General features: G+C 37.5%; 1 protein-coding gene across 3 annotated transcripts in view; it reads right to left on the bottom strand.

Moving 5' to 3' along the window:
• Positions 1-49: 49 nt before the first annotated feature.
• WASF3 (WASP family member 3) overlaps positions 50-27,390 on the bottom strand; it is a 62,397-nt gene continuing 35,056 nt past the window's right edge. For 2 of the 3 annotated variants that reach the window (XM_088159512.1, XM_088159513.1), the window contains exons 3-10: positions 21,364-21,506; positions 16,921-17,055; positions 13,409-13,562; positions 12,877-12,994; positions 8,212-8,387; positions 5,283-5,546; positions 3,357-3,712; positions 50-2,643 (exon numbers count right to left, since the gene is read on the bottom strand). In XM_088159512.1, coding sequence (XP_088015638.1) covers positions 2,486-2,643; positions 3,357-3,712; positions 5,283-5,546; positions 8,212-8,387; positions 12,877-12,994; positions 13,409-13,562; positions 16,921-17,055; positions 21,364-21,496 — 1,494 coding nt within the window. In that variant the 5' untranslated portion in view covers positions 21,497-21,506 and the 3' untranslated portion in view covers positions 50-2,485. Of the gene's footprint in view, positions 2,644-3,356; positions 3,713-5,282; positions 5,547-6,213; positions 6,381-8,211; positions 8,388-12,876; positions 12,995-13,408; positions 13,563-16,920; positions 17,056-21,363; positions 21,507-27,390 lie in introns of all 3 variants that reach the window. The other variant, XM_014879699.2, reaches the window with a different exon arrangement.

Below are 27,390 nucleotides of genomic sequence, written 5' to 3'. Positions count from 1 at the left end.
ATAAAGATCAACAGCAAAATTTTACTAATCTAAGGAAAGAAACACAGTCTCAAAAGTGAGATTTTATTCATATTTGTTACTTATGCACAACCCGAAGTATGATAAAACTGATAAAAACAGCCTAGAATAGTGTTTACATCACTAAATTCAATTCACATTTCGTCCATAAAATACCAAAAGGAAAATGACAACATTGCAGGTTCAGAAAAACAGGTTGGCTACTATGACTGAAAAATCTACACTATCTTCACTGGTCACAACTGATTGCTTTGTTTAATGCTTATTATTTAAAATAAGCAAAAATTACAAAATTTCAGACACCCAACTTCTGTGCTCAGAAAATATATCTTCTGTGATATCAAATTTCAGTAGATTGGAAAGAATTTTCTGCTGAGACATTTCATTTCAGCACGTATCAAAAGAACATCGAGAGTGCTCTCACCACCTGTGCAGTGACGTAACACTGAGGTCCCAGTTGCACCTTCAGCTGCCTGAAGAGAATCATTTTGCAGGCCACTGCTCAAACACACCAGGATGGTAAGGACAAGCCATCTCCCAGACAGTGATGAAAGCCACCATCAGGCTACAGCCTAAATTCTGTCCTCCCTGGTGGGGAGACCAAAGATCTCAGACTCCAGGACACAAAATACAGCACACTTGAGCTCTGCAGTTTAAGGCAAAGACAAAACCAGCTCCAACTGGGACGGAGATCAGTGAGTGCCTTCAGCTGCCTCTGGTTACCAAGAGCTGCAGTTGCTCAACACTATGCAGAGATTGGTCATACTTCGTGGGATAAATTTTAACACCAGCCATGAAGCAGCACATTATCCCTCTACCATAAAGGCGGCCACCACAGATTGAAAAATCATATGCAGATTAAACAGCAACGCAGTAGCCAACAGTTCGCATGCAAACATCGTGTTAGACTGTTACATTCTCAGGACTAAAACTGTTAATGCTGTAAACACAGGTTAGATAATCACCTTCCATTTCTCTTTTTATTTTACATACTTCTTTTAAGAACAGACAGGGGAGCCTCATAGAACAAAGGAGGTTTACCAAATGCTAGACCTGGAATTAAACAGACTTCTGTTACAAAGATCTGTAATAGTAAAAGTAACAGTAATCTGGTAAGGAAAGAACTCTTCCCCTGCTATGAATAAAATTTAAAAGCCTCATTAGGCAGAGCAGCAGCCTGACTCTTGGTCCAGAAAACAAACAAAACAAAACAAACCATTTTAATACTGTACTGATGATTAAAAAAAAAAAAAGGAAAACAAGGAAAACAGAGACAGTCAAAGCAGACTTCATGGCAGCAACTATGCCTAGGAAAATACCAAGAAAGTGAGTGTATATATATATATATGGCATAGAACCTCAACAGCCATCAAAACTGCTTTAACTGCCCGTGTTTTATCCATGGGATGTACTGGGAAAGAAATACATTCAAAGTAAGAATTCTGAGTCAATGTGCTACATGACTACACATGTATAACTCAACAACAACTGAACTTATTTACACACTTTTTACCGACAGGCAGAAAGACCAATACTTGTGAAATGTATCTGATTGCTAGATCCAGATTGTTCCAGTTTTTAGCAACAGCAGTAGCATTTCTGTACTGCAACAGCCACAGGGTTTCCATCAGGTCTATCCTGCATCCAGCTGATCTTATCATAAGACTGAAAAGCTCTACAGATATTTTCATTTTCATTTATAGCACGGACATGCATCTGCCACACAACAGAGACCCCCCCAACATTCTTCCCAACAAGCAGCCAGCAACTTAGAGCTGGTACTGTTACAGACATATCCTGTCTGCTCACCAAATATTCTTTTTTGATCATGTGGGTTCATTCTTCAAAGTATACATTTCCTCATCTGCTACATTTTTAAGATAAAAAGGAAGATAGTATAAAATCAATTCTGTATGCATAAAAACTCAAGCCCAGAAGTGGTTAAAAATAGACTAAGGTGGGCATAATTAGTACCTAATAAAAAAGCTAGAAGTCATATTTATGGAACTCAACATTTCACTCAGCCATACAGTTAGCTGTTCTCAAAGACTAACAACCAGACCAATTCACAAGTATCTAAGTTGCTTACATAATTAAAAGAATAAGATGTAAAGTCAAAAAAATATATTTTATCCCTTCAAGAACAGGAAAGTAAAATAAAATGCTGGTTCTGTAACAGTGCAACAACTGCAGCATATTTTGCACGCAGCACAAGTTGCTACATTTAGTGGCACTTAAGTATTATGCAGTAAATACTGAAAGTAAGACAAGTTTCTGATCTGCATAAGCATAATCACATCATTATTACCAGAGTTGCTAAGCTACAGCGTTCTGAATAATACCAATTCAATTTTAGCACTTCTCTTACTACCCTTAATACACGTCAACGTCCTGCTTTACATCTTGCTAACAAAGCAATCACTGAAGCCAAGTATTTAATGTAGTTGCCAGCAGGCTTGGACCACGTTCAATCTGACCAGTCGTTCTCATCGAACTCCGAGTCGTCGTCGGAATCGCTGTACTCCACGGCAATGCGCCTCGACAGGATGGTGGCCACGTCATTGCCAACGGGCTCGCGCTTCGCCTCCTGCTCACGCTGCTCCTGCACCTTCTTCAGCTGAATTCCTGCAGAGACAATTACCCTCAGACAAAGCTTTCCAGCCAAGGGATTTTGTATTTTACACTGTTGTTGGTGAGTCTGCTGTATTCTCACAAAATACTCAGGAAGGAGGGGAAAGAGAAAGTGAGCATTAAGATAAGAGAGCCTCCTTGAGCAAGGAAGAGAGAAAGGCAAAAAAGGCAGATGGGAAATAATTCTCAGAGAATGAGTACTTCTGGACTTCTAAAACTGTCAACAATGTGTTGAAACTAAATATTCAAGACTGTACAGGTCATTTTGATCTGAAGATGAAAGTTTTCAAAACTGTGTTTGGAAATACTATCAGACCTACAGCTCCATATTGTAAGTGAGGTCAGGAAGAGCTGTGAGTCACTGGTTAAAAACATCAGTGGGCTGAAGCCTGGTGTTGGGTAATTCAGTTCTTCTGAAGAGAAGCAAAAATCCACGTACATCTACTGGCACTTGACATAACGAATACAAGTGCTATGTTCATTAGATTATATCCACACAAACACCAGAACACGCTTGACAAAGCTGTGCATCTTTAGCTGTTAGATAATGATCCAACCTCATGGCTGACAAATGTCAGACAGGTGTGTGGTACTTGTGGTTAATGAAATCTGCCCAGCTGGGAAAAGAAGCCATAAACTCATTTCAGTGGAAAACACTGTTCTCTCACTGAAAAAAAAGGAATGCCTAAAGCTCAGTGTGCACTTACCCATCCTGATGGCAGCCAGAAGATCGCTCCGTGCATCGCTCATCGGTGCCTGCTTCGCCTCCGACGCTGGAGGAGCGTGCATGGGGGAGGAAGAGAGGGATGCACCTGCAGCAGGAGGGCCTGGAGGGGGAGGAGGTGGGCCCGGAGGAGGAGGAGCAGTGACAACAAGCCCACTAGAAGGAGGAGGATGAGTAGCTGCATATGTAGAGCCAGTCACCAGTCCGGAATGGGAAGGTGGCACAGGAAGCTGAAGGGGACTAACAAATGCAGTTTGTGCTGAAGGAATCATAGGGGGAGGAGGAGGAGGGGGAGGACCTGTAGGATTGTAATAATCCACCATCTGAGCTGGGAGCATCCTATATAAAACAAAACAAAAACATTTAATGCATTCAAAGTTAGGACTTACAAAATTATCCCCCCTTAAACTGCACTTATCCAATCTCATGTAAAACAAAAATAAAAAGCAATTTAAACTGACTTATATACGCAAATGATTATACATGTAAGAATTGTGAAATATTGCTGATATATTGAGATTTAAGACGAATATTGAAGTTAAAGGCAATATCCTTTCAGCACTCTACAAAGTGAGCTTTGTATCTTAATTCTCCTGCCAAGTATAAAGCTGCATTTCTTATTAAACATCTACTCTGTGGGACTGTTAAGTACAAAGTCTTTGATGAAAAAAGGGCTAAGAAAACTGCAGACTACACCCTTCAATTCCATAGAAGGTCAAGAGGTAATAGAGGACACAGACATGGAGAACAATGGAAAGTATGAAAGGAAAGATTTACCCAAAGGTAAATGTATCTCATGTGCTTCTTCGGTCAAATTTATGAGTTTAAATACCATTTAATTAAATTGATACATTTGATTGATTCTTGAAATAGGAGGCACAGGGAAGAGCTCATTTCTTTGTTAAAATGTCATTCAAAGAAATCTTAATCAGAAGAAAATTGAGAATTGATAAGGGTAAGAAGTAGGTAAAGAATTAGATATAGGAGACAGGAGTTGAAGCAAAGTGACTGATGACATTGAGTGACACATGCCAGTGTATGACAACTGCAACACCGTAACAATGGTCATGGACCTGAGGACTAAGCACAGTAATGCCTTAGACACTGGAAACAAAAGAGAAAGGGCAGGCTGGAGCAGTCACTCCTAACTGAGTCATCTGCAGCACGACAGCCATGAATCAGGCAAATGCTATCCCAGGATGCTACAAGCAAGGACGACAAACCTTGGCTTGCACAGTAGAAAAAACAATGCAGGCAAGAATGACTACAACTTTCCTGGTGTTACAACTTTAAAGTTTTAGCTATTTACACAAAAGAACAGACAGACTTATTAGAAAACAGATGTTATCTTGCTACAGGAGAACCAGAACTCTGGAGCAAGCCTTCCCTTAGAATGCATTCAGGCAAAATATCTACACAAGCGTTTGATAAATCTTTGTCTTGAATTAAAAACTGGCATTCCTCCTGAGGCAGTATGGAATTTGTATCTGAGGGGACCCCTTCCAATTCTGTCACAAGCTTCTCTAAAAAGGCATTTCAGGGATGCAACAAAGACTGCCAGATTAATCAAAATCAACAATACTCTTTCTGCACATTTCCTGAAATTTAAAATATTATCCACATTATCCTGTAACTACTTTCCACTTGAAATGAAAACCATCCCTTCTTCAGTATTGTATTAGCACCCTTAATATTTTACAAACATACTGACTTCACTCAATACAAACTTGGTTATTTCTTCTTTCACTATTTCTTCACTTAAATTCAGTTTATGCATAGAAATTATACCAGGTTTTTTTTCTGTCCTCCCCAAGGAGGTAACTAATGTATTTGGGGATCTTTTCTTTGATGCATTACACGTTACGATGGTTATGAAAAACATGCTGTGCCAAGAATCAATGAGATTTACCCATATTCTGCTGGCACCACAGGTACTGAGCTGTGCTGGCCATCTGCAGGCTGGGGTGGCGGTGGAGGCGGTTGCTGAGGTCTGTTTAAAGTGGCGTGTCGCACAGTGGTGGAGGGTGGTCTGTACTCATGCTCGTGGCTTTGGGATGCTGCCATGTACTGTGGACCATCTCCTGCTCCATAGGAAGGCATTGCTATCTGCTGATGGAGGGAATGATTCGGAGTCGCAGGATAAGAATAATCTGTAACATCAGATGCATGGGACCTAAAATTCAAGTAAATTGATGCAGAACAGATTATGTGAGTGTTAACAGGGCATTATCTAAATAACTGACAAAACAAGCTAAAAAGAATACAATCAGCATTATTTTTCTTGCAAGAGGGATTCCCCAATTTATCAAGCACCACTCCCTTTTAAGTCCACAGAAAGCACAAGAATTTTAGTAGCCATAAGGAAGCTTATGGTTTTTTGTCAATTGATTTTGACAGTCCATTGTTTGAAATGATAATACTTACCAGCCTGCTTCAAGTTAACAATGGTAGCAAAAAAAGAAAAGCAATACCGCAAGCACTTGCAATTACGCAGAAGAACATATTTTACCAATGCAGAGAAAACCAATTTCAAAAGTTAGAAAATGCTTTTTGTTTGCACAATTAATTTTGTTGGAAAGGCTTAATGAAACTGGGAAATTTAAGCATTAGTTGAGCAGAGAGTTCATAAAGATACAAAGTCTAGGATGCTCTGTCAAATAAGCCCAAGAGAGGGAGCAAAAGGATCTTTTCATCCCATTACTGTGAAGACTTGTTTTAGTAATGAACAATGGTGCAGCCTGCCTTTTAGTGAACACAGTGAACTGATGCACTTATCCGTGAGACTGGAAGCAAGGTAAGCAACAAAAAGCCAGGGCTTTGAGCAAAACAAAATAACAAACCCTTTGGGCATTTTGTCCTCTTTCATGCTTCCTGCCTGTTCCATTTTCTTTGCGTCACTCATGAACTCAATGCCCATTTTCCTTCTCTCCCACTCTTCTTTTCTTGTTCTTACTTTTCTCACATTAATTTGCTGGTTTCTGTTTGGATTCAGCTTGTGTTTCTCTCTCTAAAGTATAATAAGTATAACAAATACATTGTAAATTATCAGAGACCAACCACTGGGACGTCAACATTTAATGCTTAGGTCTTACAATTAGCAAACAAGAAGAAATACGACCATTTTTTCTTTTACTTTAGCAGTAAAAAAACCAAACAAACAAAAAAGAAAAACAAACAAACCCAAACAAACAAACAAACAAAAAAAACAAAACAAAAAAACCATAGTATAACCAAATACAATTCTTTGGGACCTGATTTACAAAATACTGCTCCTGCAGTAGCTGGCAGCATGAAAATGTCTCTCAAACCAGTACATACTTCTGTAAGTATGGGTTCAAGCTCTAGACTACTCCATGGTGAAAAATTAAAAAGCCCTCTCTCCACCTCACTAACATCCTCAGAATTAACCCTTCATGGATGTAACACAGATTTCAGAACTCAGTCTCAGATATTTAATTCACTGAAATGTAAAATACTCCATAATTTATAAAATATAAAAGGCTTATGTAAATACAAGGTATCTGTCACACAAACAACATCAAAATTCAACATAGAGATGCATCCTACAATTTCTGCTTAAAAACATCCCACATATTGCAAATACCACAGATATCTGCCAACAGCCAAAGACATGTTGACATTGCTGGAAGATAAAGACAAATCATTTCATTATAATTTAAATTCAGGAATCCTGGAAGCAAGGTATTAAATCTGAAAAAGAAAGAGACTCAAAAAGTGTGAAACAGAACTACTGATGAAAAAATCCACACATTTTACTATATTAACCTATGTAAAGCTTTATCAGTCTGCAGTGTTTCATTAAGACTAATAGGAGACAAAAGTTTTGCATTATAAACTGTAAAATAAAACCAACCAAACAACAGTTTTTAGACAGGGAGGGAGTCTAAATACATTAGTGAAAGACCAATAGCAATATCAAATACTATGTTTCAATTGCAGGTTCACTACTTTTCACAAAGACCACAACATTACAAAGTTCTGAGCAGATCTCTTCTCTTTTAAAATAACCTCCACTGGACACTGGACTAAAGGTATCAGTCCACTTGCAGTGGTAGCTGCCTCCTCAACCTAGCCATTCAACAATTTAAACATTTTTTTTCAGTGGATTCTACTTATTTCTATGTTTATTGTTAGCACTTAATCACAACAGACATAGGAAATAAAGAGGGAAAATCCTCTGGTGAGACCAGCTTAGTGCAAAAACTAAGACTTCAATGCACTTCAGGTAACTCCCACTGAGCTCAAAGGGAATCTCAGTCAATGAAAATGAATTCTGCTGCACATCTCTAAGCAGACATTTTTGTTATTTCAAGCAGTAACATCTCATCTGGTTTTGTAGCTTGCTTTTCAGACTCACATAACATCAAAGAGCTGAACTCTTCTCCCACTGAAGCATTCTTTATAGGCAAAAGTATTCTCGACTGAGTAGATCACAGAAAAATATTTATTAAGCTACCAGCAGAGCACCAAACAAAAAAACTAGACACTAAGGAAGATCTACTGACATTATCTAGTAGAGGCTTAAATGCTTTGCAGCTACAGCTACCGAAGATCAAAGATAAATCATGCAGCAAACACTTCTTTCTCTGCAATAAATAACATTATGATGACAAAATCCTCATGTGAAGCTGAGAAAGAAAAAAACCATTACAGAATCTGTTATGTCATTTATGCTTTAAAATAAATTTGAAAAGAGTGTTTTAAACGTGCACTATATGTCTTGTCTAACTATTCCCATCCTGTAAGAACACCTAATTCTACTCAGTATTGCTGAACATACAACTGTGGTATAACAAACAGCTTTGCTGTAAACAGACCTAGTATCTGGGGACAGTGATCCCTCGGAAGATGCTCCATGGTACACACTTTGAGACAACCTGTTGTCAGGTCTAAGCTCTTTGTCATATGCCATCATATTCCACTCCTGGCGTCTGTTCCTGGCTTTTCTAACCTTTTTCACCTCACGGGTGGTGCCATCTATACGCTTTTGTTCCTAATGTCCAAACAAAAGAAATAAAGCATGCAAAGAGAAAGAAAAAAGGAAAGGAAAAAAGCTGGTTAAAATGCAGTTAGAGTGCATGAAAATAAGACCAGATTTACAGATGAAGCCAAGTCTTCATAAAATTTCTCTACACTGAAAATAAGAATATCTCCTTACACTAGGAACCTCATTGGTAGCAGGACTCTTGATTTGCCTTTGTTCTGTAGGACGCATGTGCTACTGTGATGCCAATCTCCTGGTTTTCCTAATACAGTAATGTGACCAATTTTGAAAGCCAGAAAGTTGAACTTCCTCTGAAATCTTTTACTTAGACCACCCTGAAGCACGTGTAATTTTCCTCTCCTGAATACTAGACTTCTGAGAACGTTAAATAAGCTCGAGGCTATCCTGGTTATTCATTATGGTCACAATCAACAGGGCCTGGGCAAGTATGGAGAAATTGGACACATTCCATAATCTATGTGAAATTATTTCTGTTTGCTTTACCTTCCTCTCTCTTCTTAGAGCAAATTAACTACTGAAAATCCTCCTAGTATCTCCTCATCTTTGTTTCCTATTCTCTGATATAAAAATTAATTACACTAATTCTTGATGCAGTGAGTTAGTAAATACTCAGGCCAGCAGTACATTACAGCTTGACAGGTTCATGACAAACTTGGCTGTTTATATCTTTCAATGTAACATCAGGCTCAACCAATGTCAGTGTTTATCACACCTATTTATCTTTACATCACTGATAGCAAGATCTCCTAATATTGGGACACAATGCTTTCCCATCTTGGAAATATACTAACCTCCTCCTGACTACTCAGTATGAATATAAATTACATACTGGTGCTTCATCACAAAAAATGAAGAAGACTGCTCAATTCAGACTGAGATGGGTCTGCTACTCCTTTTCTCAGTATTTATGAGAGCATAGGGTTTTTTTTTTCAATCAGCTCTAGATCCCACACCTTAGAATACATGTTTTATCTATTAGTTGGTTGGTATTAGGCTTTTGGCTGCTAGAAAAATAGTTTCTCAGAAAGAATGACACTGCTATTCTGAGAATGCAGTCAATGAATTGTATTGAGATAAGAGCTTGGTCAAATTCTGGTAGGCAAGCCATTTATCTGGGGAATCTAGACCCCCAAAATAAGGGATAATAGCAGGAAAGCCAGCTCAACAAAAAGTCCATCACAGATGAACACAGGTTTTTTTACTCCAACTGTCAAACAGCACTGAGTAAATAATTCTGAAATAATGTGTTAGACATCATATAACTAACAAAAAACTATCAAATGGCTTACTTGCCCTTGTTTTGGATCTCTTGCTTGCTCATGCACATTAGCATGAAAGACCTGCTGACCCTGCTAACATTTAGAATGAGAGAAGAGACTTCTTGAAGTTCAACACCCAAATGTTTCGACAAGTCTTGCTCATTTCTACAGTAAACAGATTTTTGGTCTGATTTATGTTAAATAACAATGATCATCTTGGTTCTTAATCAGTTCTTCCAAAATATTTTTCCCTCCATAAACCTTTTAGAATCACATCCTTTTTATGCCTAATAACCACTTTTTCACAACAAATTCTGCCAATACAAGATTTGGAGCAGAAAGGACACAGATTCAGTCATGCTTTATTTTAAATATATAAACATTTGCTAATTGTCATGGCTGAATATATGCTTGTTAAAAGCTTTTTAGCTTTCTCAATTACTTGTTGCAAGTATTTTGGGTTTTTTTAATTTTTGACTTTCATCTCAAATAATTTCTTAAGATTTTGTTACCTGAATCATGTTATATATCATAAGAAAGCCCAAGTAAGCCTTTTCACTGAAAACACTTAGTTTTGCCTTCTTTCAGAACAACAATTTTGTCATCTAGGGGTCACAACTACATATTTCTTGCAAGATTCTAAATAAAATAAATATCCACCTTTTGACCAATATATGATGCTACTGGGAAGAAAATAATTTTGATACAATTCCTGTACAATCATGAGTGCTTATATAACTGCTTACAGTTACTGCTTACTATTTAGAAGTTTAAAGAGATCACTTTTTTTTTTTAAATGAAAAGGTAAAGACATATGGATGTATAAACAACAAAAAAAAACCTCACAAAGCTTAGCTGGTTTTAATTGGATCAGATTTCAACTGGACAGGTTGTTCCACACCAGCATCTATAAGCATGCTAATAAATAAATACACTTGAATCCTTTTTACTCAAGCAGTACTAAATCCTACTGGTAGTGATATTTTGATTAAACATTATATCAATACATCTCTAAAACATTAAATTGTCTTCCAAAACAGTGGGGCAGCCCTATTCCTAGCAACTGACAAAGCTACATATACCTGTAAGAGTAGCTTTAAGTTGTTTCAGTAGCAGTTTCATTCCCCTGACAATGGTGACAGCTCTAGCTTTACTACCCAGGGCAAAGATTACAGACTTGACGGGGAGTTGAAGCTTTTCTAGATAATTAGAGCTGGAAATATTTCTCAGAAAATTAAAGTAATATTAAGAGGAGTTACTTTTTTTTAAACTAACTGTAATAGAAGCTGTGGCAGACAAGTGGGTGCCATAGATTAAGCCAGAAAACATGTACATCATTCATGTTGGCAGGAAATTATTTCAGCAAACACAAAACATTAGAGCCTTCAAACAGGGTTGAGTTAATTGTAAGTTTGATATTTACATCAAGAATTAGCAAATGGCATTTCAAACATCTTAATAAAGAATTAAGAGCTAGTAATAAAAAGCAGCTTCAGCAAGTATTTGCAATACTTTCAAAAAACTGGAAGCACGAGCCTGGATTATTTTTCTGACCACAAATTTCTAAAATCCTATCAAAACTCAAGTCATCAAGAATGACTTCTAAAATACAAGCTTTCCAAATTTAAAAATTTTACTTGCTTGAATAGCTAATTACTTTCAGATAAAAAGCCAGAACAATAAAGAGCAAATTAGAACAACTTTCCTTTGTTTAATCACAACTGCCCTACCGACATATTTCAATTTAGAATACTACCAATACATATCAAGTCAAAACTACACTGAACTCTCAGATACCAATCTACAGAAAGCAAAAAAATAGACTACACAGATTTTAAACTTAAAGAATTAAAGTTGTCGTTTTCTTCAGAAAAAAAGTTCACTTGAAAGAGCCAAATCAGTTGAAGCCTGTGAGGTATCTTCAATTAAACTGTATACAGAAACAAAAACCATAGTATTTGAGGCAAGAAAATTAAACTCCTCAGAAACCTCTGGTTGCAACTGCCCGAGCACTTAGGGCAAATTAGCAAATACTGGAAAAAACTGATTCTCTGGTGCAGAGACTACTCTCAAATTTCAACAAGCACCTGAAAAATTGAGGCTAAAAACTAGCTGTGCTTGGTCAGCTGAGTAGAATGGCATTTGGATGTCTAGCTTGTAGTTTGCTAAACAATACTTGTTTATTTCATCTGAGCAGTTTCTCAACAACTATCAAGTTTTGTGCTTCTGTAGAGTACAAATTGAGTAAAGAATTCTCATTTAATAGATTGAAAATTTAAGTTCAGCCATCAAATTGTTAATAAATGCTCTGGATTCATTCCTGGTTACTTCTACCATAACGACAAGAACAAAAGAAAAAGGGCATTCGGTTCAGCAACCTGTGGAACAAAGTGTGCCTAGGAGACATCTCACCCAAACTATCCTGCTCTCTAAAGGACCCAGATCATGAAATGCTTGAAAAGCATCTTCTGGAAAGCTAAACCTGAGATTTCTTCCCATCACAAAGTGAACTTTATCCATGCAAACTCAAGTCTATGCTGCTTTCTTCTTAGTTGGCATATATTTAACCAAACCAAATAGCACTTCAGCTAGAATTTATGAAAGGATATTTCTGTGATGTATGGCTATAATCCTACATGATTGGAATTGAGTGTATTTACATTTGTAGACTGCAATAAGACAATTAAAATCTTCAAAAAATATACAATGGATGGAAATAAGCAGGATGTGTTGCCTAAGTTAAAGTGTAAAAGTAACTTACATATATAAAGTAGTTTTGTAGAAATTGTTCTAAAGTAATAAAGAAATGTTCAAGTGATTTTATAACTTCTTATAAAAGTATCTGTATTTTTCCTTTAAAATCAGAATGGAAAAAAAGGGAAATTGGAATGGAAAAAACTCTAATTCCAATTCCTTTCCTCTCCCATTACAATGTCTTTTTCTGGAGCACAACAGGGACATTTTTCTGGGTACCAATAAGCAGATACTGGCAAAGGATTCAAGAAAGCAATAACCACAGCACTCCTAAAATTCAATTTGCTGCCTTCTTAAAACAGACAGGATAAGCTATACAAATGGAATGCACTGAATCTACAGCCACACAAAGAGGAACAATCTTTCCATGCACACAAACCAAGTATGATGTGGCTGTTTTTATGCCTGGACAACTGCACATAAAATTGTAATGCACAAATGTGCTATTGTGTTGCTGCTTTTACCTTTTGTCTCCTCTTTTCTTTTCGCTTATCTTCAGTATCTTGTAACATTTTTTCTTTCCAAAGATCAAAAAAATAGGAAGGATCAGTATAGAACTTCAATCCATCCTTCTTATCATCCCTGGAAAAACAGCAGAAGAAAAGCTAAAAATACATGAATTAGTATGTTTTAAATCCAGAAAACTTACCTTTGATGATCATCCAAGCCTCAAGCTGATCAATAACAACCCTTCCTAACTGGATGTCAAAATACCACCACTGTCTGAAGCAGCAGCAAAAACACATCCTTTGTTGTAAATTCTACACATTTACCTGCCAATTAAACATTTTAAAAAATTAAATACACTTCAAATGCCGTGCTATACCGTTCTTAAAAAAGAAATAAATTATTTATTGCACATTGAGTTTTATCAATCTTGAAAAATCAAATCTCAATAATCAATATAACTTTTCCCTTCTGCTATAATTATTCTCTGCACACAATTAGGAAATAAAGGGCAAAGTACAAGAAGGTAAACAATCAATATTTCCTTACCTATAAGGTGAAAGAATGTTCAGAGGTGGTGGTTTGTCACTTTGATTATAAATATCAGCCACTGGGTTCGGAATGCTGTTCTTTGAAACTACCTGCTGGTCTTGAACTGTTGAGCTCTTGAATGCTTTTTTCATGTTGATGTCCTGTAAGGATACTGTTAGAAACAGAAGGACATTTACCACAGGTCTGAAACGAATGGAAGTGGATACACAACATCCATTTTTCACTAATTATTTGAAATATATTCAGCAAGTTAAAAGAAAGACTGGCTTTTCCTAGGTGGATAATCCTGATACTTAAGTGCAAAGGCATGTAAGAATTACCATAATAAAACAGATTTAAGTGTCACCTGCTTCAGGACCTCACTTTATATAATGGGACCATGGACTGTATCTTGGAAGTTGATGCAAGAATGCTGTCACATACAGATGTCCAACCATTTTCCCCTTTTATAGGGTTTATCCTGGAGTTCTAATGGCAGAAAGACTAGCTTCAAGACTGAAACACACCGTCTGGTATTCCTCTGACACCGTGTGTTTTATAATTGCACATGGTATATCAATACACATTCCAGCCCATTCTAAATATAATTAAATTACAGCTGCAACGACCTCCTGTGAGAGACAGAGTTCCACTTATTTTACTCTCCTTCAACTCCCAAGTCTTCCCATTTAACTAAACACTCCTTGCTCTTAAGTTTTGATCATGTCTCTACAGAGAGAAATACCTGCACTCTCGTACTTTCATTTTATCTTTTCACAGCTCTGGGGAAAACACCGGGCTTTTCATTCTTTCTTTTCAAATGAAACACTGAAGTTTGTTTTAATTGTTCCTGTCACTTTTATAAAGACTTTCTTTCACTCTTAATACAAGTTTTCATGAGATGCAGCAAACACTGCTAAACAAGATACAGTTACAGGCCAATCACAATTTAAAAGTGGCAGTAAGCTCTTAATATCATCTTCCACCCTAAGCACCTTAAAATACAGGTTTTAGACTGCAGTTGAAGAGGATGTTGAAGTCTTCACTGGGTTGTCTACAGTGACTCTGACCACTTCTGGATTTGATCCAAGTGTTTTATAACAGTGTAAGCTGTAGGCCTTGTGCACAAAATGCACTGAGTTAGTCTCTTTTTATTCCCATTGACATTTCACCTAATGTTTCTTGCCCATTCATCTAATTTATTGAGTCTCAAGGAGAAACTGTGCGAAATTTCACAAGGTAAATTAACAGTAATGGCCAAAAATGTAGGACACTGATGAGCTGAAAAAAGAAAAAGGGATGAGATTTCACACTGTTATTGTTTGTCATGATGGACACCAAATCCCACTCAGACTTCTCTGCCAAACTATTTTTGGTATCTGCACTTCTTGCTTCTCACTCCAAGAACTACTTAGTTTCTTCTGTAATTTTTACAATAGCAAAAAATTAAAAATAGAATATTTAATGTCTAATAGTCATTCCCCCATTCATATCATCAAGTATCAAAACATCAATTTTGAAAGTACTTTCTATTTAAACCTGCCTCTGAGCTTAAGGTATTTCAGGCAGATTTTTTAGATGTATATATCTGAATTGCTTCATTCTTGTTTGATAAAAGACATTCAAAGGAATAAACCACACCTTTTTCTGGAGATTTTTAGAATAAGTTATTCATATATTTTTGAAAACTTAATCTCAATTTTTTAAAAATGTTTTTTCAACTGTAGTTTTTTGTATATAAAATATCTTTTATATATACTGTATTAATTATAGCTAAAAATATAAGAAATCACTGATGCAATCAAATCTGAAGGAATTTTAAAACAACCTTGCAACTGACATTTTGCTTAAATGCCAAAGCTATCCAGAAACGTACTATCTCTGACAGTACAATTAATTATTATAGAGACTTCAACTTCTACAGGGAAATAGCTAATAAAATTTACTACTGACACTACGGTGACAGCAGTTTGTATATACAGCTTATTAATATGAAGCATGATTAGCAATGCAAGAGTAAGAACTGCTGTCAGTTTTAAATAAACACTGATTAAATTCTCAGTCCATATAGTAGCTTTCCCTTCCAAAGATTGCATTTAATTATTCTCCAAACTCTGAAAACTAGCTGGGTGGTACTGCATAACACTAATGAGACATTAATGTGGCATTTAAAAAAAAAAGGAGGGGTGGAAGAAACAGCAGCAAAACCAAGATGAGAACTGCATTTCCAAAAGTACAGTATATTAATATCATCTAGTTTGGTCGTAGTACCAACACAATATGCCTCAAAAACAAAGCTGAATAGTGAGACCAAAGGAGCTTAGTTTATGTACCCATATAGCTTTTGATTCATAAGACATGAAAATGCAGGTGCTTATACCAAAAAAAAAAAAAAAAAAAAAAAAAAAAAAGTATCAGAGTGATTTGGTTTGGAGGGGACCTTAAAGATTATCTCATTCCAATCCCCCTACCCTGGACAAGGACGTCTTTCACTTGACCAGGTTTCTTTGGAGATAGGGCATCCACAGCTTCTCTGGGCAACTATGATAGTCTAACAGTTAATTTGTTCCAAAAACATAAAACAACACATAATAATTTCCAGACAGTAAACAGCTAAAAAAGGAAGGCTAAATATTACACCATTACACTATTAAATATCAACAGTAGAATTTAATACTGGCTCTAATAATTGGCTCTATAAATATATAAACTACAGAAATCTGAATGGCAAGTGTAATATATACACCATATAAATGGCACTATAAAGATATCATAAGTAGCATTAACTACTACTGAGTCAATATTACACTACTGTACCGATATAAAAAGCTTTTACATTTTAGTAAATGTCAGGAATCATCTAAACAGAAGTACAGGCATTGGTTGGCTCAGACACATAGCATGGAGGCTAAGATACACGTTAACAGCTTTTAAAGCTAGACAGAGAAATACTCTATCTACCCAAATAAGTGCTTTTAAGCAACATAATGATGTTACTTAATTCCTTTGTTTTTAATGTGTATTTATGAAGTGAATGACCAAGTTTATAAGCAGGAAATAAAGGAAATACTCTTTTCTAGTGGGTAGAACCCCCTAAAGAATTTCACCTTGTTGATCCAAACATAGTGCCTTGTTTAGATACAGAGTATTATGAAATCTTTGATGACCACAGAACAGACTATGTACGTAATGTACTAACGTAGTTTGTGACTACCCTACCCTGAACAGGGACACCCAATGTTCTTACTTCCAGTAAGGTCTATATTTATTCATTTATAATTTACTACATTCACAAACTCAAAGTTTTCCTCATGAAAAAGACTTAACAGCTCCATTACTACAGGGGCTTCTTGATTCAAGAATACTTTTACTTGCTCTGCTAAAGTGATTATTCCCAGCTTGCCTTACTGAGACAGCAAGATGAAATATCAGCACAGTATCACTTTGAAAAGACAGAGGTTATTGTACAATTAAATACTGTGGTCTTGTCAACATCACTTCTGGCTCAATGCTTTCATGCAATTACCTACCCTCTTCCACTGTTGAATCCAGCTGGGTGACTTTGACAGCAAGGCGATCAATTCTGTCTTGGAGGGAATTTGCTCTGATGTAGAAGCTGTTGGCCTCATTAAACAATTCACCAAATATGTCTTCAGCATGTTTGCCTGTGTAAGAAAATAGACAAGGAAATCCCTTTGCTAGTGGCTTACAAAACACAAGACAAATGGCTTCAATATCATGAAGTATAATAAAACACAGTAGCTGTACGATTAGAACAGCACAGTTTGTCATTCAGCAAAATTTGGGACGATAGATTTGTAGAAAAATGTCAAAATAGACCATAAATTCTGCCTGAAGTCTATTCTTCTGGACATCCTGGTTCGTGGTCTTCTTAAAAACATAGGGAATCTTACAAATTCTAATCCTTATGTAGCTGAACTAGTGCCAACTGACAGACAACTGAACATTAAAACCTGCCTCTGTTATGAAAAGGCCTAAAGTTACTGCAGTCCATAAAAGCTTCTGAAATATATTTTGAAATTAAAATTAATTAAAAAGGAATGTCAGTATATGCAAGGTCTGCACCATATATATGTGGAAGGTAGATAAGAAAGGTATGTTGTCTGCCTGCTCCTAATCTCCTTCCCCTCCAAAACAAAAGCCACACACAACCACAGAATAGCTAAAGTTAAAATAATCTGGTCCAATTCCCAGCTCAAAGCACAATGAGACAGGACTCTGATCAGCTGGGTTTGAATACTTGCAAGGATGGAGGCTCCACAACTCCTCTGGGCTACCCATGCCAGTGCTCAACCACCTTCATACTAAAAGTGTTCTCTAAGTATTCCCAGCAGCTAGTTGAAATTCATTTATAATCCCCACTCAATTTAGTTGCCCTAAATGAAGATGTAATTCCAAGCTATGGAAAAAATAAGCTTTTCAACTCTTCAGCTAAATAAAGCAGTTATTACATTCTTCAGCCACCAGTATTCAGAGCTCAATCAATTTTAATAGATGTTAGTTTATGTTAATATATTGAAATCAGCCTGCTGAGAGAGGACTGCCACATGCTAGGATTAAACACATTACCCCTAGAGAAGTCAAGGAGATGGATGTTTGTCAGTTATCTTTCAAAAGGCAAAGTAGGAGCATGTTTCTTTTAATATTTGATTTTTTTTCAACACTTGCTAGCCCAGAACACATGAAAGACAGATTGCCAATCTCCTGTCTGTGAAAACAGTGACATAGTAAAGTAGTATTGGACATGCTGCTGTGATTAACATGATACAGTAAGTTTTAGAAAAAAAATAGCACTTCAAGTATTTTCTATCTTGCCATTGTTTAAATTAGATCTTTAACAAAACAGAAACAAGCAGGAAGAAAGCATGTATCTTTTAATTTAAGAGCTCATTTTGGTACTGTAAGAATAATTTAAAAGCAATAGGTGTTGCCCAACGTGTGGCCAACCTACACATTAATTTAAAAATCCACCAAAGAATTTATGCAGTCTTTCCTTCTACGGTTCCTTCCAACTACAGACGACAGTGATTCTACTCACCCATTTGGATTAACTATGAACATTAGAATCATGCTTTACACCTCCTCTTCTTTTAAAGATGCAGAAGTAGTAGGCTGTTTTTGACTAGGTCTTGATTCCCATCTCCTTCCTCACAGTACCTCTACCACGATACTTAATGACAAAAAAGCAATCTTTCCAACCCAGCCTGATTCAGCAGTACTACAGCAGAGAGTGACACAGATGGATACAGTGTGCTCAGGCCTGCTTGAAAACTAGCCAAACTGAGCCAATGGCCAATCTACCCAAGAAAATTTATTGGGAGGCAAGTTGGTGGATGTTGTTCTCTGCATGAAAGGAAGTCCTCCAAGTCTCCACAGATTACACTTCCTCCATTCTACTTACAGGTACAGGCTGCAAATGGTCCCTGTCCTTCCCTTCCAATAGATTCTCTCCTCCCCAGTGGAGGTGAATCCCCCGGGCAAGATTCTGCCTTACATAAAAGTGCACAGTTACATACAGAATGCTGCTCACTCTGCCTGTGCTCTGAAGCAGCTGCCTGGAAACAAAATCAAATCTGAAAACATAATACAGAAGAACTCTCCTGAGAGTACATTCACTTTGGATGGGAACTTGTTCACATGCCCCAAAAAGAGCAGAGGCAGAAGCAAGGCAAGTTTGTATGCAACAGTACAGACCTGCCAGTTTTTAAAATCCACACTGAACTCACAGTGCAACACTAAAAAACCAGTGTGACTGTAAGATAGACCTGAACTTGCTCACTCTATGCTTCAAGCTGTGAGAACACCAACCAGCTCTGATGCTGTCAGCAGGAGACACTACTTCAGCTCCAGCATAGCATTCTTCTGTGATCCTTTCCTTGTTCCCAGCTGGCTCAAAAGACAGGCAAAGTAAATGCTGTCTATAGAAAAAATCCCTCTGTAAACATGATATATTTTGGACTGTGGACGAGAATGGCATTTCATTTGTTAAATACCACATATCAATCTGTTAAGACTAAGGACACATCATTTATTTGCACAGATCTTTAACTTGACACTAACAGAACTTTAGGGCCTGCCTACATAGACTTCAGATGACCTAAGAAATCCGCTAAGGGAAAATTGCAGGATATGAATATAAGTAGTCAGTTCCTCAACAACAATCATAAGAGGATCTAAATACACAGTCTAACAGATTAGCCCCAAGACCAAATCTGGATAAATCAAAGCTGCACACATTCCTAGTAAGTCAGACAAGTAACAAGTGTATTATACACACTTGGACAATCATTGCACAATACCAAAATGAGGTTCTATCGCATCTCCTTCAGTATAATTAGAACATTAGCCATTCTTCTCACTTTTCTGAAACTTAAGGATGTTACTCCTAAGCAACTGTCTGAGAAAACAGTAAATGAAACTCAATGACAATGCAAACACAATTTAACTCTAAATAACAGACACTAAACAGCTGCTGTTCAAGAAGATCACTTGCAAGCTTATCTGAAAATAGTAACTCAATGCTTAGCAACAATCAAAATTCTACAAATTCTTAGGGCAATAATGATAGAAAAGAAGTCTGTTTTGAGTATGATCTGAAGTCCTCAACATCCACCTTAAAAAACCCACAACATACCCTAACTTACATATACAAAGCAGAAATAGCAGTGATCGGAAATATAAAATGGTTTCTATTCAAGAAGATCACTTACAGATCAGCAAGCTTTAACATGGAAAATAAATCATCAGGAGAACAGGATAAAGATTTAATAAAAATCACAAATTATTATGGAAATGCACAAGATGAAAGCACTTTTCATTTTTTTTCATCACACCAGAATGAGAAGGTATCAAAAGGAAGAAACAGGTCAACTTCCATTGTGCGACATTCTGCCATAGGTCATTGGTCAGGAAAAAGGTGTAATCCCTATTTCAAAAGATCTAAGCAATATCACAGATGATGGTTTTACAAATGCTCATTACATAGGATGATTCAGATAGACTCTAGCTCAGAAAAATCCCTAAATCACTGACTACTGCAAGGAAATGCTGTGTTTCTTGTCCTTTTTCCCTAAGCAAAGGTTTTTTCCTACCATCATGAACTGAACACCAGTGGACCTCATAGTCTGAGCTCCATACAGACTCTCAGTTTTAAAACCACATCCATTTACAAAGTGAAGCAACTGATGAAGCAGTAATTTCTTTTCTAGGACCAGCGTTATCAGCACAAACAACAGCTGCTGATTGTTAAAGACTGTCTGAAAAACATCTCTTATCCCTTTCATCAAAAATATTGTTCATCTTGCAAACACTCCAGTCAGGCTTCTAGAATTGCTAGTAGTGGTGTCACCTGACAGGTGTGTGTAGGCTACTCTGTACAGAGCTGATGCTAACCTACAGGTTTGTTCAGCAAATGACATCCTTTCAATGTGCTTAATTTCATTCATATGAATTGAGCACACATATATATAAAAGAGAAGTCTTAAGAAATACTAGCATACTACAAAAAACTAAAATTTCAGTCAGATGTGTCATTTGATGCCAAGAGGAAGAAGAGTTTGCTGGCTCAGTCCTGTAGAACTGAAAGGCAAGAACTCAAATGTTGGTCTTATTTCTTGCACTAATTTCTCTCACCTTAGAAAAATCTCTGATTTCCAATGCACCATTTTTTTTGGTTGGGGCTTTTCTTGGTGGTGGCTTTTTTTTCCTGCTTGCTTGCTTTTTTGTCAATTTGTTTTTTGGAGTGAGGTTTGGGGGTGGGGGGAAGGTTGGGGTTTTAATAAACTTCAAAATATAGAAGAATATAAAGGCAATAGAATAGCATATTATTACAATACATAAGTGTCAATGTCCCATACCATACTTTTGCTATTTAAAACAATCCATCTTAAAGCTTTTCATCCTTTCAATTTTTCATCATGAATAAAGTACTAGCAGAAGTTACAGATACTTACTTAAGCTGCTTAGCTGGCGTATGATAGCAGCAAGAGTGCTATTCGTTACACATTCCAGCTCACTTGTAATTCCCTCTGGCAGAGCTCCTCGGCAGAGATGCCGTGGTTCAATGTTCCTTTTCACCAAAGGCATGGCTCACAATCTGGAATTTACAAACAAATACGTATGACATTTACAAAAATGAAATTAAAAGCTCTCAATCAGTGAAGCACACATTCAGGCTTTTTTTCTCCAAAAAATACTTCACCTTGCTTCTTTTAAAGCCTTGCTTCAGCCTTCCCTCTGTAAGACACTGTACAATTCCTACTGGGACACTGGAGTTGTGCACTCATGCCAGAATATGACAGGAACACTGCGGAGCAGCAGAGAATACAGGCAATACAGGTAATGTAGGCTTTTTGCCTTAGTTTTGGTGTAAGATTTACTGTATGCATAGACTTGTGCTGCAGTTCCAGAATCACTGGACTTCAGTGCACAGTTGTATTTATAAAAACCTGGCAGTCCCCACAGGAGTGGCAGGAAAGGTCACTGTCTGGAGCAAGCTGGCATCCGGGCTTGGCAAGCTGGCCACCAACACATCGACCAAGCACTACAGCCCCCAATCACGTCAGACACCGACCTACCCCAGCTCTGACAGGTTTCAGTAAAAATGATAAATCCCGTCTGACACATAAGGGCAAGTGCCTCTCAGAATTAGGCTGCATGCAGATGGTTTTCCACAGGTGGTGCTGTATGGCATTCTCAACGGGGTAAGGTAACTGAACAACTTTTGGGAACATGTCAGACAGATGCACGAAGACACTCATCTGAGAAAACTAAGGTTGTCAGAACTGGTTTCCTCGGCAAAATGAAATATATGAGGATGGTGTCCTGGTTCCAGCCAAGGGGAGGGGCCAAGACACTGCGTTATTTGATATCATCTCACATCATTGCCAGGGGCGGGGAAAAGGGATTCCTCATTTCCAAGAAGCAGCGCATTTCTATACAGTGGGGAACAACTTGGCTTTGGTCAAATCGGGCTGTGCAATGAGCATTTTTGCATGTGAATCATTCTCTCTTTTTACATACTTTTCTTATTAATATTGGTGCTGCTAGTGTTTGTTTACTTATCTCACTGCTGTTTCCAGTAAAATGTTCTTATCTCAAGCTGTGATCTTTCTTTCCTTTTGTGCATCCAGTTCTCCTCTCTGGCCATCTGGGGGGCTGGGGGGCAGAAGAGCAGGAGAAAGGGAGCTAGCAAGTGACAGTGTGGTTTGGAAAGTCTCGGGGGGAGAACTAAATTGTGGAGTACCATTCCTAAACCACAACAGATGGGGAAAACAAATACAAAAAGAGATCTCAAAGCATCACAAAAGGGCACAATGGCATAGAAAACCCTGTCCTGCAGAGAGCAGCTTTGAGAGCGAGGATGCCCAAGTGAGACAGAATTCTTCCAAAAGGCAAGCAATATAAAACAAAAACAGCTAAACAAGTTTTCTTTAAAACTACATTAACAAAATAGTCAACTTGATTGCATTTTTAACAACAACAGTTCAATGTCCATGTACTATTCAGGAATAATATTCTGTTTAAAACCATGTGGCATGGAAATTTTCCAGAACAAGAAGTTCCATTATTACCAAGGACATAGTTCATTTGGGAACGACTTAGCTGAAAATTTCTTTTTTACTATACTAAAGCCATTAAAGTAGCCTTTCAATTTCTCTAATTAAAATCACATTAGCAAATTTTAAAATCCTTTTGCCTTTCAAATGCTGCACAGTAATTTTTGTAATGATTTCTGCCTGAAGATTTAAAATATTTTATTCTAAAGAACATTTCTAAAAGCTCAACAACCTTAATGAACAGAAAGCAAACTATTTAATTGTAAGACTATTTCATAACAGGTCAGGAAGGAACAGGCTCATGACTTCTAAGCAGTAGTCTTGAATTATATTGCACAACTTTCTTAATATGAGACAATTTAAGTATGTCAGAATTTAAGGTTAGCTGATTTTACTAAATTTTACACACATCAGAGGTAACAGAGGAGTAATTTCCTGCATTTGATTAAAAAAACCTTCTGTTTCTGTTCTATGTTTTTGCATTCCTTTACAAACACATATATTTCAAAATACTACTTCATATCCATTGCAGACACTTCTCTGAACCTGATCAAAAGTAAGTCAAATCTGGAAATTCACTATTACTGAAGAGCAACATCGTAGCACCAGCACTTTGCAAACAGGCTAGTGCATTGGAGCTATGACATAGAAGTAATTATGAGGAATTCTTCCACTGTAATGTAAATGTTACAGTGAAAATGCATTTCATACAAACATAATTTTTAAGAAATAAATTAAAAGGAGCACAAATTAGTGTTAAATCAAATTTTTATATGACGAGGCCACCAGAAAAAAGCCTGTTTTTTCCATGGCTTTCTGTCTAGCATTCTCAGAGCTGTCCCCTGCCCTTACCTTCTGCAGTTCACCCAGCTCCCTCACTAGCCCACACAACACACTGGGCCCAGTTGGAAGCTGGCTGTGCACTGCCCAGCTAACTGTCTGCTATGTCTTGAAACACCTACCACACTGAGTGCAATCAGAACGCCTTCCGCCAGGAGCTCTTATTTAAGACCCTTCTCCATATAATGTTCTTTCTTGCCTGTAAAAGCTAATTTGAAGAAAACATGCAACTGCAGTTTGAGCTTTTCATTTTCTGGTCACTTCCTGATGAAATGGTCCAGTGTGTTGAAGAGCTACCAGGGGAGTGACAGACCAACACAAGAAATCACATTTCTCTAATGAGCAGGCTAAAGCACACAACAGGGCTGAAGGTAGGGGAAAATAAACAACTTCCATATTTGAATGCATGATTTAAATTATTATGTAGCAACCTCATTTCAGTAACAACCTCAGTTTGAAGTTAATTCCAAAAGGTAAACTGAACACCGATGAGCAAATATATGCAACAAATCAAGCAATCCACTACCTGCTCCTGATCAGGGGAGAAGAAAAAAAGAAACAACTCTGCAACTGCAATAAGTTTCTTCTAATTTAAAACCTTTACCTAAGTGAAGTAAACACTTACAAACCTATTCAGATATTAACCCATTAATAAGTAAAAAGCTTGTGTCCTTATTACAAAAGCACAACCACCTTTTTGTTCACCACATGCAGCTCAGATGAATTTAATCCTTTTTAAAGAAAATGCATGAGAAGTGAGGCTAAATTAACTTCAAAATCTACGTAGCAAGACGTTAGATTACAAGTTAATCAAGACAAAACAGACCTCTGAATTACAGGGTCTTCATGAGATACAACCAGACTGAAGGGAGTGTGTTGCCAAGAGCAGAAAACAAGAATTTGCAATGGTAATTCCACTGCCTTCCATGTTCATCTTCCACCTTTTTTGAGTCACACTCAGTCCCAGTTTCTTCCTAGACAAGATATTCACTGTAATGTCACTATATTAAATACACTGGCATTTAGAAATCATATTCAGTTTTGCAATACAGAGGTTTAATAACTTTTCCCTTCTTCCACGGTTAAACCCCAGCCAACAGCCAAGCCCCACACAGTTGCTCTCTCTGTCCCCCACCAGCTGGATCAAGGAGAGAATCAAAAGAGTAAAAGATAGAAAACTCATGGGTTGAGATAAAGACAGTTTAATAGGGAAAGCAAAAGCTGCCTACGCAAAAGAAGCACAGCAAGGAATTAATTCACTGCTTCTCACGGGCAGGCAGGTGTTCAGCCATCTCCAGGAGAGCAGGGCTCCATCACACTAACAGGGACTTGGCAAGTCAAAGTATTGCACTGTCACTCCAAACATCCCTCCCTTCTTCCCCTCACTTTATATACTGAGCATGATGTCACATGGTCTGGAATATTCCCCTGGTCATTTTGGGCTGCCTGTCCCAGCTGTGTATCCTCCCAAATCTCCAAAGCATCCCCAGTATTCTCCTTGACAATGTCAAAGCACAATAAGCAGAAAAGGCCATGGCTCTGCGTAAACCCTGCTCAGAAATAAAATCTCTAATTTATCTACTCTGGGTTGAGCACAAATTCAAAACACAGCTCCCTACTAACTCCTGTGAAAAAAAATAACTCTACCCCAGCACAAAACGGAACACCTTCCATCCACAAATAATTGAAAAATCTACAGCAAATAAATTATTATTTTAAAAAATTATGTCAGTGCAGTAGATTGGTCCCAATCCTAAATTCGTACATTTTTACTCATTTTGCCCCAGCTAAGTACACAATGAAACCAAAGACTTATAATTTGGATAAAGGGGTTGCTCTCCACTGTGAGGCCACCTATGCCTGACACTGCCTTGAAACCATCAGCTGCATCTAGCACAAGAGATGAAGAATCTAGAAAGGTGCTATACAGCACAATTGGCTGAAGTGGAAATGTATGAGACATTAGTGTCAAACCAGAAAAATCAGAGTCAAAAAGAGAGAGAAGAAAAACTAAGAGGGTGAGATGTTGCTTAACATCTCACTAAACCCATGCGTGCCTCACTGGACATGGATCAGATTGGACATCTGGCTGGACTGAACTCCAACTGGAGTACAAATGGATACTGCTCTCCAAACCCTCCAGGCACCAGCAACTCAATTTCCACATGCATTCGGAAAGGACAGGACATCAAAAGCTTGAATTAGCTTAGATCAACCCATGAAAACTCATATTTTGCATGCTTCCTCAGCATTCTCACCTCCCTTTTTCTCTCCCCCTCCCATAAAACTTGCATAACAACTCCATAACAACTTGCCTTTTGTCTAAAAATTAGAAGGCACTTATCCCAGTAGTGACTGCTGTAGAGGCATGTGTGGTACAGAAAGACTTATTCAAAGCATTTTTGTTTTTCTTTGCATGCTTCCCCCACAGCCACAGCAGTACCACTCCAGGTCAACTCAGATCACCTTCTCCTGGACACCAGCTGTTAAACTGTGTGCAAGAAGTCTGACACTGCCTCGGCAAGTCAGATTCTTAAAAAATCATGTAGAGACCAGATGTACAGTAACAAACTTGAAAGATGACAAACACCATGTGCAATCTTTCCAAACAACAGCAGAGCACAGCTATTACAAGAGGCAAGCTGGGTTTTTCAAATATTTGAGCTACTGGCAAAAACTCGAAGTACCAGCTGTTCCCCAAACCTGTCTTTTGTCCTTTCACGTCCCCAAAACGTTACTGCAATTTACACGAGTGTTAAAAATATGTACCTGGATTTCATGGTTCTTTATTTTATGTTCTTTACATATTCACTAATACCACAAAACAAATTCAAACAGCCTCTCTACTTGTGAATGTTTACTTATTACATTTTCCCAAAGACACTTTCAATCCCTTTTTTAAGCTCTTCAGAGATCTCTTCTTATATCCTCTAGTAAAATATGACAAAGCTGAACATTTTACCATGAAAAAGAACTTACTATACATCAATTCTAAATTCTCCCTGAATAGTCTACTCTTTTCAGAGAGCTTTAGAGCTTTCCATTGATGAATCTCCCAGATCCCTATAAAAAGAGAACACACCATAATTCTCCTTCTATGGAGAAGAAAAACAAGACAGACTGAATACACAGCTTGCCACGAGTAATGTACCAGATGGGATTCCATTCAGGATTAAGCACCTAAATTTGTATGACTACATATATATGAGCTCAGAAGAAGCCCAGAGAACAACCAAATCCCTGCATCTCTTGACAGATACAAGAATGACACAGTAAGTGTAAGCTCTGATAGGTACTCACCGAAATTACAGTTAAGTTTTTCCCAATCCAACATCCTAACAGTCAATTCAATACACATTTTCCATTTCTGAATGGCACCCAATTTAGTAATACTGCCCATTTTCCTGTTCAAGTTTGTAATGCTAAATAGCCTGCCATCACCCACCTTCAAGATTCATGTGTATCCTAAATTGGAATAGAAGGGAAAGCAGAAAGGTGGAAGACCCCAAGCACCAGCTTTGGAGATGCTCTCCCATCCCCATTTTTTTCCCCATGGAGCTGCCACTACCACAGATCTCCATG

Source organism: Sturnus vulgaris, chromosome 2 (assembly GCF_052056855.1).
Source record: "Sturnus vulgaris isolate bStuVul1 chromosome 2, bStuVul1.hap1, whole genome shotgun sequence".
Lineage (NCBI taxonomy): Eukaryota > Metazoa > Chordata > Aves > Passeriformes > Sturnidae > Sturnus > Sturnus vulgaris.
Note: the sequence above shows the minus strand (reverse complement) of the source record. Positions and strands in the feature narration are given on the sequence as shown.